At 39.2% G+C, this 14,427-nt stretch overlaps 1 protein-coding gene across 1 annotated transcript; it reads right to left on the bottom strand.

Annotated features, from left to right (window-relative positions):
• Positions 1-12,549: 12,549 nt before the first annotated feature.
• LOC123330286 (vomeronasal type-1 receptor 4-like) lies at positions 12,550-13,650 on the bottom strand. The gene has a single exon (XM_044931461.2). It carries the CDS (start codon positions 13,548-13,550, stop codon positions 12,612-12,614), a length of 939 nt encoding a protein of 312 aa, XP_044787396.2. The 5' UTR covers positions 13,551-13,650; the 3' UTR covers positions 12,550-12,611.
• Between the last annotated feature and the right edge of the window lie 777 nt (positions 13,651-14,427).

Genomic DNA, 14,427 nt, shown 5'->3' with positions numbered 1-14,427 from the left:
TTCATCCCTGGGATTCTCCAGGCAAGAACACTGGAGTGGGTTGCCATATCCTTCTCCAATGCATGAAAGTGAAAAGTGAAAGTGAAGTCACTCAGTCGTGTCCGACCTTCAGCGACCCCATGGACTGCAGCCTACCAGGCTCCTCTGTCCCTGGGATTTTCCAGGCAAGAGTACTGGAGTGGGGTGCCATTGCCTTCTCCATGGTTCCTTTTCCTAGTGAACTGTATTTGACATACAACATTGTGTAAAGTTAAGTCACATAACATGTTTCTATTTCATGATTTTATAAATTGTAATATAATCACCCATGTAGTCACAGTATCTCACCCAGATTACATGATGATCAGTTTCTTGTGCTTAGAATAATCTTGATGATCATTATTCACTATTATTGTCTACATTCACTGTATTGCAGGTTACATCTCTAGGACCCAGGATTGTAATAGTTTCAAATTTATCCCATTAAACAATCTATCCCCCACCCACCAACCCATGGTAATCACCATTTCACTATGTTTTTATAGAAATGATATCACACAGTCTTTGTCTTTCTCTATCTGACTCATTTCACTTAGCATGTCCCAAAGATCCATCCATGTTGTCTCAAATAGAAGAATTTCCTTCTTTCTCATGACAAAGTAATATTTCATTACATGTGTATACATATATATATATATATATATATATATATATATAATCTCTTTTACGCAGTCATTCATTGTCAGACACTTAGGTTGTTTCCTTGCCTTGGCTGCTGTAAATCATGTGGCATAAACAGGGGACTGCAAACAGCATCTTGATAAACTCTTTTTATTTCCCATGGTTTCTAATTTCAGCTCAGAAGCAAAAACCACGCTCTGAAAAAATGCCCCTCAATGGGCTTCCCTGGTGGCTCAGAGGGTAAAGCATCTGCCTGCAATGCAGGAGACCTGGGTTCGATCCCTGGGTCAGAAAGATCCCCTGGAGAAGGAAATGGCAACCCACTCCAGTACTCTTGCCTAGAAAATCCCATGGACAGAGAAGCCTGGTAGACTACTGTCCACGGGATCGCGAAGAGTAGTCACAACTGAGCGACTTCACTTTTTCACTTTCACACTTTAATTGAATCTATAGGCAAAGTAAAATTTTGGGTGAACAACACTTAACACTATTTTCTCCCTTCTTACAGGGTACTATGTATAGGATCTACGATGGTGGGGCTGACGGGATAGGACAGGTAAGGTAAAGGAGGAAATGGGGGTGTGATAATTCAAGGGAATTAGATTTCCGTTTGAGGTGATAATAACGTTCTAGAATGAGACAGTTGTGATGGTTACACAGTACTGTGAATTTACTCAAGGTCACTCCATTGTACCCTTGAACTGCATGTTATGTGTATTTTAACTCAATAATTTCTACCAGAAAACCTGATGGGATATACCCAGGCTGAAGAATTTTCCAGTGGAAAAATTGGGAAAATTTTGAGCACCAAAAATGAATATCACAGTAATAATTTATCACTGCAAATGAAAAGGAATTCTTGAATTCACAGTCAAAAGATAAGAGGAAAAACTCTTCATTAGAGAGGAATGGCAATTAATACCCTTATGAGATAGGAGAATGCAGATTTGAAACTATCATCAGAGGATTGCTTCACATGAAATATCTACAGTGGATGCTAGAATAATTTGGTCAAAGTATTTAAGCTGTTCAGGCAACTTTAAGGTTTCACCCCAAGGATTATTTATCAATTACACTGGAGAAAATTCACCCCAAAAAGGACTAAATCTACTATGGAATTATGAGTAAATAATCAAATTCAACACCAATAACAGAAAATATCCCTAATCTGTACCTCTGAGGTGATGCAATAAGACATTTCCATAGTCTTCTGGGTGAAGCAGTTCTGCTCAAATGTTAAACCTGAGTCTCAAGATGAGGCATAGGATCAGAGAAATCTACACTGAAGTATGTTTTGCAAAACAGTGAGTGTGTATTCTTCAAAAACGTATCACTGAAGGAAAAAAAACAAGAGCTGTAAGTATTCTAAATTAAAGAAACTAAAGAATCAAGACAATGGAATGCAATTCTCATATCATGACTAGATCCTAGATTTATGAGAATAGATAGAAAAGACATCATTGCCTCACTGGGAGAAATCTGTATATGGACTTGCTATTCAATGATGCTGTTACGTTAGCACTGATTTGTTAGTAAGATGCTAGTATTGATTGACAAATAAGATGCCTCTATCGTGTTAGAGAATGACCTTGAAAGAAGGAAGTAACTATTCAGCTATCAAGGGCAAACTGTCAAAAGGTATACAATTTATTCTCACATGAAACAACAAGCACATAAACAGATGAAAAAGAATTTGTGATAAAACGGCAATGTTTGCAAAGAAAATAGTAATGTTTGGTGAATCTAGATGAAAAGTATGCTGTAGGTTCAGGGTTTTGCAGGTCTATATTTCCTGCTGTATTTTTATATTTCCATATGTTTAAATTTTTCAAAATAAAAAGTGATCATTAAGTGAAAGGTGGGAGTACGTGCAGAAAGCAAAAAACAGCTAAAGAGCCTCTTGATGAAAGTGAAAGAGGAAAGTGAAAAAGTTGGTTTAAAACTCACCATTCAGAAAACTAAGATCATGGCATCTGGTCCCATCAGTTCAGTTCAGTTCAGTCGCTCAGTCGTGTCCGACTCTTTGCGACCCCATGAATCACAGCATGCCAGGCCTCCCTGTCCATCACCAACTCCCGGAGTTCACTCAGACTCACGTCCATTGAGTCAGTGACGCCATCCAGCCATCTCACCCTCTGTTGTCCCCTTCTCCTCCTGCCCCCAATCCCTCCCAGCATCAGAGTCTTTTCCAATGAGTCAGCACTTTGCATGATGTGGCCAAAGTACTGGAGTTTCAGCTTCAGCATCATTCCCTCCAAAGAAATCTCAGGGCTGATCTCCTTCAGAATGGACTGGTTGAATCTCCTTGCAGTCCAAGGGACTCTCAAGAGTCTTCTCCAACACCACAGTTCAAAAGTCACTTCATAACAAATAGCTGGGGAAACAGTGACAAACTTTATTTGGGGGGGTGTGTTCCAAAATCACTGCAGATGGTGACTGCAGCCATGAAATTAAAAGATGCTTGCTCCTTGGAAGAAAAGTTATGACCAACCTAGACAGCATATTGAAAAGCAGAGACATTACTTTGCCAACAAAGGTCCGTCTAGTCACACCTATGGTTTTTCCAGTAGTCATGTATGGATGTGAGAGTTGGACTATAAAGAAAGCTGAGCGCCAAAGAATTCATGCTTTTGAACTGTGGTGTTCTTGAGAGTCCCTTGGACTGCAAGGAGATCCAACCAGACCATCCTAAAGGAAATCAGTCCTGAATATTCACTGGAAGGAATGATACTGAAGCTGAAACTCCAATACTTTGGCCACCTGATGCAAAGAACTGACTCATTAGAAAAGACCCTGGTGCTGGGAAAGATTGAAGGCAGGAGGAGAAGGGGACAACAGAGGATGAGATGGTTGGATGGCATCACTGACTCGATGGACATGAGTCTGAGTGAACCCCGGGAGTTGATGATGGACAGGGAGGCCTGGCGTGCTGCAGTCTATGGGGTTGCAGAGTCGGACACGACTGAGCAACTGAACTGAACTGAACGGGAGTATGTTGATACACTGATGCTAGGATATTATTACATTTTATAGCCAGGTGTAAGAGCAGTTTAGCAATTATGCACCCACAGTGAGACTATACAGTCATGGTGGTGAAGCAGTCCCATCCCTCAGAACCAGTGAGATAGTCCATGTGTGCACAAAGCAACATGGCCAACGAGCCACATCCCACGATGCGACAGCTGACATTTGACTCTTCAAATGTATAAACAGGAAGTGTTCTGACGTGGAGGTCTCATTAATAATCTCTATTGAAAAAAGAGAAACTTCCTACACTATTTGTGCGGATATAAACTGGGGCAGTCACTGCAAAAAACAGTATGGACAAGCCTTACAAAACTAAAAAACAGACTTACTATATGATCCAGCAATTCCACATCTGGGTATATATATTTAAAAAAAGACAACATACACTAATTCAAAAAGTAACATGCACCCCACTGTTCACAGCAGCATTTTTTATAATAACCAAGATAAAGACTCAGACTGAGTTACCAACAGATGACTGGATAAAGAAGAGGTGGTGTATACACGATGGAATACTGCTCAGCCATTAAAGAGAATGAACTTTTGCCACTGTAACAACATGGATGGACTTAGAAATTACTGTGCTTATGAATTATTATGTTTATAAGTCACAAAAAAGCCAATACTATAGGATATTACTGTTATGTGGAATATAAAAACTGGAACAAACTACTGAATATAATAAAAAAGAGATTCATAGATATGGAAAATGAAGTAGTGGTTACCTGTGGGGAGAGGAAAGAGGCTAAGAGCAACAAGGGAATATGGGATTAAGAGATGCAAACTACTAGGTGTAAAATAAATTAGATCCAAGGATATATTGTACAGCACAGGAACCATGGCTGATATATTATATTAACTATAAATGGAATACAAATTTAAAAATTGTGAACCACAGTGTTTTACGCAGATCATATCAGATCAGATCAGTCGCTCAGTCGTGTCTGACTCTTTGCGACCCCATGAATCGCAGCACTCCAGGCCTCCCTGTCCATCACCAACTCCCGGAGTTCACTCAGACTCACGTCCATCGAGTCAGAGATGCCATCCAGCCATCTCATCCTCTGTCGTCCCCTTCTCCTCCTGCCCCCAGTCCCTCCCAGCATCAGAGTCTTTTCCAATGAGTCAACTCTTCGCATGAGGTGGCCAAAGTACTGGAGTTTCAGCTTTAGCATCAGTCCTTCCAATGAACATCCAGGACTGATCTCCTTTAGGATGGACTGGTTGGATCTCCTTGCAGTCCAAAGGACTCTCAAGAGTCTTCTCCAACACCACAGTTCAAAAGCATCAATTCTTTGGCGCTCAGCTTTCTTTATAGTCCAACTCTCACATCCATACATGACCACTGGAAAAACCATAGCCTTGACTAGACGGACCTTTGTTGGCAAAGTAATGTCTCCGCTTTTCAATATGCTATCTAGATTGGTCATAACTTTTCTTCCAAGGAGTAAGCATCTTTTAATTTCATGGCTGCAGTCACCATCTGCAGTGATTTTGGAGCCCCCAAAAATGAAGTCTGACACTGTTTGCACTGTTTCCCCATCTATTTCCCATGAAGTGATGGGACCAGATGCCATGATCTTCATTTTCTGAATGTTGAGCTTTAAGCCAATTTTTTCACTCTCCACTTTCACTTTCATCAAGAGGCTTTTTAGTTCCTCTTCACTTTCTGCCATAAGGGTGGTGTCATCTGCATATCTGAGGTTATTGATATTTCTCCCGGCAATCTTGATTCCACCTTGTGCTTCTTCCAGCCCAGCATTTCTCATGATGTACTCTGCATAGAAGTTAAATAAGCAGGATGACAATATACAGCCTTGACGTACTCCTTTTCCTATTTGGAACCAGTCTGTTGTTCCATGTCCAGTTCTAACTGTTGCTTCCTGACCTGCATATAGGTTTCTCAAGAGGCAGGTCAGGTGGTCTGGTATTCCCATCTCTTTCAAAATTTTCCACAGTTAATTGTGATCCACACAGTCAAAGGCTTTGGCATAGTCAATAAAGCAGAAATAGATGTTTTTCTGGAGCTCTCTTGCTTTTTCAATGATCCAGCAAATGTTGGCAATTTGATCTCTGGTTCCTCTGCCTTTTCTAAAACCAGCTTGAACATCTGGAAGTTCTACACATTCAAGTCCCACTCAATTCACATCTTTTTCAACTGTCACTACCACTTGATGTTGTTTAAATCATGGTAAAAAGTAATTTTATGCTCTAATTTGCACCACTTCAGTTCAATCTGGCCATTTCTGCCTAAAATATTCAAACATGTTTACCTCCTCACAAAACATCATATTTGAAATAAATGTTTTCTAAGGGTATAATGGACAAAACTCAAGACCAGCTGCCAAAAATTTTATATAAGGACTGAATTTCCCTTTCAGCACTATTGTTTTCAGTATCAGTAATGACCTTTCTTTCAGACAGTATTCAGTTCTCACATACCTGGTCTTGATATTCCATGCCTACCTCATTTCTAGGAAATTTTACAGCGATATATTTAAGTAACACAGCTGCACACTTCTTCATAACATCCAGATTGTTTGAGGACCCAGTGTTTATTATTGTATCTATTCTAAACCCCTCTACTGTAAGCATTAATAAACCACCCATTAAATAAGTATTTGCATGATAATTACATAATACTTCATTACAATTACTATAACTATGTCTAATTTGAAATTCTTCAACTTGAATTGGGGGAGGGCTGAGTATGGGAATACCTGATATTATACTCAAGGCAGACAGAAATGTAGGTACCTTGGGCCCCCAATATTGGGACTTGCATGTGAACTGAGGACAGTCTTGTGGAGTCTGAAGCAGTTAGTTAGTGTCACAGTTGAAGTGAGTTATAGGACACCCAGCTGGTTTCCAGACAGTTGAACAATCTCTTTGCAGAGTGGAGAAAACCCACTCTTATCTGGTGTCACAATTGTTGGGAATAAACACAAGTCCCTAAAACAGTGATAGGAAAGGAACACAACAAAGCAGACTGTGATAGTTACAAAGATGACTTGCAAAATGGAGACAGAAGGTGAAAAAGGTGGAAAGTACACTATAGTGACACAAAAAAGGTAAGTAACACCTCAACAAGCATTGGAGGAATTATTCCATTCCTCCCATAAAATACACTGAATATACTTTACATGCTGCGTCAAGCACTTGATCTGCTGGCAGTGGACAGAACTCCATGAACAAGGCACACAACCCTTGTGTAGTTTATATTTTGTGGGCAAAGAGAATGTATAGTAATGGAAAATAACTACCTAGAAGACAAGATAGGAAGAACTTCTCTGATATTAGTTACAGTAGTATTTTTTTGGGGGGTATCTGTCACCTAAGGGAAAAGAAACAAAAGCAATGATAAACAAATTGGACACCTATTTAATTTTATAGGGCTTTCCTGGTAGCTCAGTGGTAAAGAATCCACCTGGCAAAAAAATAAAAAGTCTGCCTTCCATGCAGGAGAAGCAAGTTCAATCCCTGGGTCTGGAAGATCCCCTGGAGAAGGAAATGGTACTCCACTCCAGTATTTCTGCTGCCTAGGAAATCCAATGGACAGAGGAGCCAGAAGAGTACAGTCCATGGGGTCGCTAAAGAGTTGGACACGATGTAGTGACTGAACAATAACAACAATTAAGTTTAAAGGCCATTTCACAGCAAAGGAAACCACTAAAAAATGAGAAGACAACCAATGGAATGGGAATAAATACCTGCAAACGATACGATATCCAAAAGACATGAACAGCTCATATAATTCAATATCAAAAAACAAACAACCCCTCTGAAAAAATAAGTGAAAGGCCTAAATAGATATCCTTCCAAGGAAGACATACAAATGGATAGCAAGCACATAAAAAGATACTCAACACAGCTAGTCATCAAAAATGCAAGTCAAACAAAAGTGAGATATCACCTCATAGCTGTCTGAACGGCTATCTACAGAAATGTTGGCCAGTTTTTACAAGAAAATAAAACCCTTGTGCATCGTGATGGGAAATGCAAATTGGTGTAGCCGCTATGGAAAACAGTATGGAAGCTCCTCAAAAACACTCTAAAGAGAATTACCATATGATCCAGCAATTCCACACCTGACTCTACATTAAGAAACTACTTCAAAAAGTAATCTGTAGGACTCTAAGGTGGTCTAGTGGTTAAGTCTTGGTGCTGCCACTGCAGAATGGGCATGAGTTTGATTCTTGGTCAGGGAAGTTCCATGTGCAGTGTGGTGCAGGAAAAAAAAAAGGCACCACGCACCCCAATGTTGAAAGTGGCATTTTTAAAATCAATAACCAAGATATGGACACAAACTGAGTTACCAACAGACGAATGGGTAAAGAAGAGGTGGTATATACACAATGGAATACTGTTCAGCTATTAAAGACAATGGAATTTGGCCATTGAAACCACATGGATAGGCCTAGAGAATATAACGCTTAAAGAGATAAATCAAACAGAAAAATAAATACTATATGATATTTGCTTCTCTGAGGAATCTAAATATAGAATAAAGAATGTAACAAAGAAGAAATAGATTGGTAAATATAGAAAAACATCTAGTGGTTACAGTGGAGAAGGGGAAGGGGGTAGGGGCAAGAAAAGGTAGGAGATTAAGAGATGCAAACTACTATGCATCAAATAAATTAGATATAAGGACATATGGCACAATACAGGAAACATGGCCAATACGTTATAACAACAATACATGAAGTAGAACCTTTAAAACTGTGAATGATTATTCTGTATTCATCAAACATATAATACAGTAAATCAACTATATTTCAATCTTAATTAACATGAAAAATTTTTAAGTTCAAATAAAGGTAAATTGAAAATTAAGAAAAAAGTAAATAAAATCCTCTTTGAAGCCTTCTGGAAAAGATATGAGAAAGAGTGAATAGATTATTATCTCAGTGTCCTGATAGTATCAGATAAAATGACATTGTGATTAACTTTGATTTTTTACTCTTTTATTTCATTTTTATAATTTTTACTGGAGTATAGTTGATTCACAATGTTGTGTTAGTTTCACATTATAGCAAAGTGAATTAGCTATATATATACATATATCCTAGCTTTTAAATGTATATAAATTTCTAAATGGAAGCCAACACATAATAAGTACACAGATTTCAAAGAAAAAAATTGTAAGGTCGAATTATATTTGAAAATTAATGAAATGAAATTGACATAGGTAAAATAAAAAACAAACTATTGATACACAAATGCATAAATTATTACATTAAACAAGTAGACTAATTTATTAATTGAAATTTTGTTATTGTATTCATCTAATTTTTTTTAGGTGATATGGACAAATAATAGGATTAAAGTAGGAAAATCAAAAATACACTATAAGGAATTCAAGCAGATATATACACATATTTGTAGGTATGTGTGTGACTCTGTTTTCTTCTTGCTGCTTTGTGATCTAGTTTGTGGAAAATGTTTAAGTGTCTCATATGAGTTAAAAATGGTGGTTTCTCTTTGGGGTACAAGGTTCAATCTATATAGATCCATTAGGTCAAAATAGTTATTTTATTTTTAAGCTGTTGAATTCTCAATACTTTTACTGGCTTCAGAATGTCAATACAAAGAAAACCTCCATCACCTCCAATAGCTTTGATTGAAGTGATATTTCCTAAGGCCCACTTAACTTCACACTCCAAGATGTCTGGCTGTAGATGAGCAATCACACCATCATGGTTATCTAGGTCATTAAGATCTTTTATGTTTTGCTACAAATAAAGCTAGTGGAGGTGATGGAACTCCAGTTGAGCTATTCCAAATCCTAGAAGATGAGGCTGTTAAAGTGCTGCACTCAATATGCCGACAATTTTGGGAAACTCAGCAATGGCCACAGGACTGGAAAAGGTCAGTTTTCATTCCAATCTCAAAGAAGGGCAATGCCAAAGAATCTTCAAACTACTACACAATTGCACTCATTTCACATGCTAGCAAAGTAATGCTCAAAATTCTCCAAGACATGCTTCAACTGTAAGTGAACCAAGAACTTCCAGATATTCAAGCTGGATTTAGAAAAGGCAGAGGAACCAGAGATGAAATTGCCAACGTTCTCTGGATCAAAGAAAAAGCAAGAGAATGCCAGAAAAACATCTCCCTCTGCTTCATGACTACACTAAAGCCTTTGACAGTGTGGTAAATTCACAACAAACTCAAATTCTTAAGGAGATGGGACTACCTGATGACTTCACCTGCCTCCTGAGAAACCTGTATGGAGATCAAGAAGCAACAGCTAGAACTGGACATGGAAAAATGGACTGGTCCAAAATTGGAAAAGAAGTACGTCAAGGCTGTGTATTGTCAGTCTGCTTGCTTACTTATATGCAGAGTACATCATGCAAAATGCCGGGCTGGATGAAGCAAAAGCTGGAATCAAGATTGCTGGGAGAAATACCAATAAACTCAGATATGCAGATGACACCATCCTTATGGCTGAAACCAAAGAAGAGTCAAAGAGCCTCTTGATGAAGGTGAAAGAGGAGAGTGAAAAATCTGGATTAAAACTCAACATTCAAAAAACGAAGATCATGGCATCCAGTTCCATCATTTCATGGCAAATAGATGGGGAAACAATGAAAACTGTGACAGACTTTATTTTCTTGGGCTCCAAAATCACTGAAGATGGTGACTGCAGCCATAGAATTAAAAGAAACTTGCTCCTTGCAAGAATACTATGACCAACCTAGAAAGCATATTAAAAAGCAGACACATTACTTTCCCAACAAAGGTCTGTACAGACCAAGCTATGGTTTTTCCAGTAGTCATTTATAGATGTGAGAGTTGAATCATCACGAAGGCTGAATGCTGAAGAATTGATGTTTTTGAGCTGTGGTGTTGGAGAAGACTCTCAGAGAGATGGTATGGGGAGGGAGGAGGGAGGAGGGTGCAGGATGGGGAACACATGTATACCTGTGGCGGATTCATTTTGATATTTGGCAAAACTAATACAATTATGTAAAGTTTAAAAAATATAATTTAAAAAAAAGAAAGAAAAAGAAAAACAAAAGGAAGCAAAACAAAACAAAACAAAAAAAAGAGTTCCTTGGACTGCAAGGAGATCAAACCAGTCAATTCTACAGGAAATAAATCCTGAATTCAGTCGCTCAGGCGTTTCTGACTCTTTGAGACCCCATGAACCACAGCATGCCAGGCCTCCCTGTCCATCACCAACTCCTGGAGTTTACTCAAATTCATGTCCATTGAGTCGTGATGCCATCCAACCATCTCATCCTCTGTCGTCCCCTTTTCCTCCTGCCCTCAATCTTTCCCAGCACCAGGGTCTTTTCAAATGAGTCAGCTCTTTGCATCAGGTGGCCAAAGTATTGGAGTTTCAGCTTCAACATCAGTCCTTCCAATGAACACCCAGGACTGATCTCCTTGAGGATGGACTGGTTGGATCTCCTTGCAGTCGAAGGGACTCTCAAGAGCCTTCTCCAACACCACAGTTCAAAAGCATCAATTCTTTGGCGCTGAGCTTTCTTTATAGTCCAGCTCTCACATCCATACACTACTACTGGAAAAACCACAGCCTTGACTAGACGGATCTTTGCTGGCAAAATAATATCTCTGCTTTTTAATATGCTGTCTAGGTTGGTCATAACTTTCCTTCCAAGGAGTGAGTGTCTTTTAATTTCATGGTTCAATCAACATCTGCAGTGATTTTGGAGCCTAAAAAAATAGTCAGCCACTGTTTCCATTGTTTCCCCATCTATTGGCCATGAAGTGATGGGACCACATGAATATTCATTAGCAAGGCTTATACTGAAACTGAAGCTTCAATAATTTCACCACATGATGCGAAAACCCGACTCATTAGACAAGACCCTGATACAGGGAAAGATTGAAAACAGGAGAAGAAGGGGACGATAGATGATAATATGGTTGGATGGCATCACTGGCTCAATGGACATGAGTTTGAGCAATGCCTAGAGGTGGTGAAGGACAGGGAAGCCTGCAGTGTTGCCGTCCATGAGCTGGCATTCAGACTTGACAGAGTGACTGAACAACAACACTAAGCCACTGTGCACCTTGAAAATTGAGGAGCCACAAACTCCATATGCACAGCATGGATCCCTTTCCCTTTCAAATGCTTCTTCCTCCAGTGCTCTGAATTTAATGGAAGTCTCCACTACAAAGTAATTTCATAGCTTTGGATATGTGAGCATGCACCTGAAAACCTCAACTTACCAATATGGTCATCTTCACAAAAGAAAGAAAACTCTGCCTTCTACAGATCCAAATTTCAGGCAATTCTCATCTTTTTCAATTATCACAATCACATGATGATTTTTTAAAATATGGTAAAATGTAATTTTATGCTCTCCTGTACACCACTTCACTTCAATCTGGCCATTTCTACCTGAAAATCCTTAAACACACTCATCTCCCCACAGAATACTGTATTTCACCTAAACAGCTGTTGCCATTCTAAGGATAAAATTGACAAAACTCATGCCTACCTTCACAAATCTTTACTCAAGGACTGAAGTTCCCTTCCCCATTGCCTTCAGATTCAGTAACAACCTGCCACATGCTCTTCCATTTCCACCCACCTTTTCCTAATATTCCATGCCTACTCCATTTCTAGCAAATTTGCATTGATACTTTTAAGTTACACCCTTCTACATGTGTCTATAAGAAGCAGACTGTTTGAGGACCTGGTGTTTATTATTACATACATTCTGAACTCTTCGACTTCAAGCACTAGCAGAACGTCCATTACAGAAGTATTTACATGATCACTGTATCATACTTCTTTGCAATTACTATCACAACATTGTTTACTTTGAGGAAGATGCTCACCACATCCTGTTTACCATCCTCTGGTTTACCACTCACATTTTACCTAGGACTCTGAGGGGTTGAGTGAATAAGCCAATGAATACAGTGCAAATACATACCATTCACACCTTTCTCTTAAGAGTGGGGGAGTTTGCATTCCTTTTCCCAGCAAAACAGAGCCTGGATATTCTGGAGTCACGACTCATAAGCAGAAAGGGGCTGATAGCTGGGAAACATGAAATGACTACTGCAGACATGGTCGAAATGAACAAACTAGAATTGTTGGAAATACCCAAAATAATATAAGAGATGGAGGAAAGTGTGTTAAAATTAATAAAGATGCTCACCAGGAGAAGGATGGTTTTAGTGGCTCTGGACTCAGCAGAGGATATGGAGGAGCCATTGATTCTATGAACGTTTTGGACTCTCTGCTTGTGCCTGTACAGGGTGAAAACCGTGGAGCCACTGGCCAAGATCATGACCACAAAAGAAAAGACAACAGGCATAGACATCATTGCTGCATAGGTTTCTCCATAACGATCATTGGGAACAGCAGAACAATGTTTGAAACTTTTTCTATTTGTGATGCTTTTGTTACTCAATATTCCAGTCACGAAAATAGGATAAATGATATTTAACATCATGTTCACGACCCAGCACAGGATAATTGAAGGAACAACACACTTGAGAACTTTCACTTTCAGCTCTGCCCACCTGGAGTTCCTGGAACTGATCGTGATGGCCTGGAAGACACTCAAGATGCATGTGATGCCAATGGATGCTCCCCTGCCCACTCCGCGAAGATAAGCAAAAACTCTGCATGCAGGTCCGCTTTTGAGACAATTCCACCCAAAAGTTGTCACTGGACTGCAGAATCCAGCAGAAAACAGAATGAAGATGTTGGCTACAATAAGGTTTGTCACAATCAAATCTACGGTTCTCAGCCTATCCCCAGTACACCACAGGAAGAGATAACAGTAAAGAAGAGAGAAATTCCCCAGCATTCCAAATACTGTCTGTAATAATAAGATGGAGCCTGCTGCCAAATCACCAGTAGCCATGCTCTCAGGTCTCAGTGACTGATGGCTGTCTTCTGAGCTGAAAGTCCTGAATGGGAAGATGAGGCATGGAACACAAGTAGCAGGTCAACAAAAATCCAATATTCTCCACTTATCAATAATTCCTACTTTAAAAGAGTTCATGTTTTCCCGTCATATCAGTGCTTCCAAGAGTTGAATGAAGAACCATTAAAAACACTTGATTGAATGAATCACTGTGAACAAAGCCACACAAATGAAAACATCTTTATTCCTCTCACATTCATGAGGCAGGCAGTATTATCTCCCTTATAAAGATGAGGGAAACATCACCCAGAGAGGCTAAATGCTTAATCTATATTCACTCACTGGTTGTGGGCAGATGGCTAGTGAGGATTTGAATCTGGCTGCCCCAGTAACAAGGAAAGTGCATTTGCGCCAGAATACATGCAAATACTAGTGACCTGTGTTCCTCAACTAAACCAGATCTTAGTTTAGTTTTACAATTTGTTATTTCAGTTTAGTTTGGTAGTATTATATTTGAAAATTTAGGTACTGGGACTTCCTTGCTGGTTCAGTGGTTAAGATTTCACACTTTCAAGCATGTGCTGCTTAGATACCTGGTCAGGGAACAGGATCCTGCATGCCTCATGGCAAAGCCCCCCAAAAAAGACATTCTAGGGTCAAGTATAAATTTTGAATAAAGCTTTACAGATACTCATTAGGAATATAATACTGCTGGCAACTGGCCTGTGTTCAAGTTGGATTTAATGAATACAAGAATGACTCAATATTAGGGCAGCAAAAAAAAAAAAAGACTCATTTACTCTCAATCCAGGAAAAAGCACAACGGCACAAGTCATAGTTTCATGGAACAGCAAATGATACCTCATTAATAGTT

This window comes from Bubalus bubalis, chromosome 18 (assembly GCF_019923935.1).
Source record: "Bubalus bubalis isolate 160015118507 breed Murrah chromosome 18, NDDB_SH_1, whole genome shotgun sequence".
In the NCBI taxonomy this organism is placed as follows: Eukaryota; Metazoa; Chordata; class Mammalia; order Artiodactyla; family Bovidae; genus Bubalus; species Bubalus bubalis.
Note: the sequence above shows the minus strand (reverse complement) of the source record. Positions and strands in the feature narration are given on the sequence as shown.

What these genes read in the sequence shown, in the direction of transcription:
- LOC123330286 (XM_044931461.2), bottom strand. Translation starts at nt 13,550, where the DNA reads ATGGCTACTGGTGATTTGGCAGCAGGCTCCATCTTATTATTACAGACA.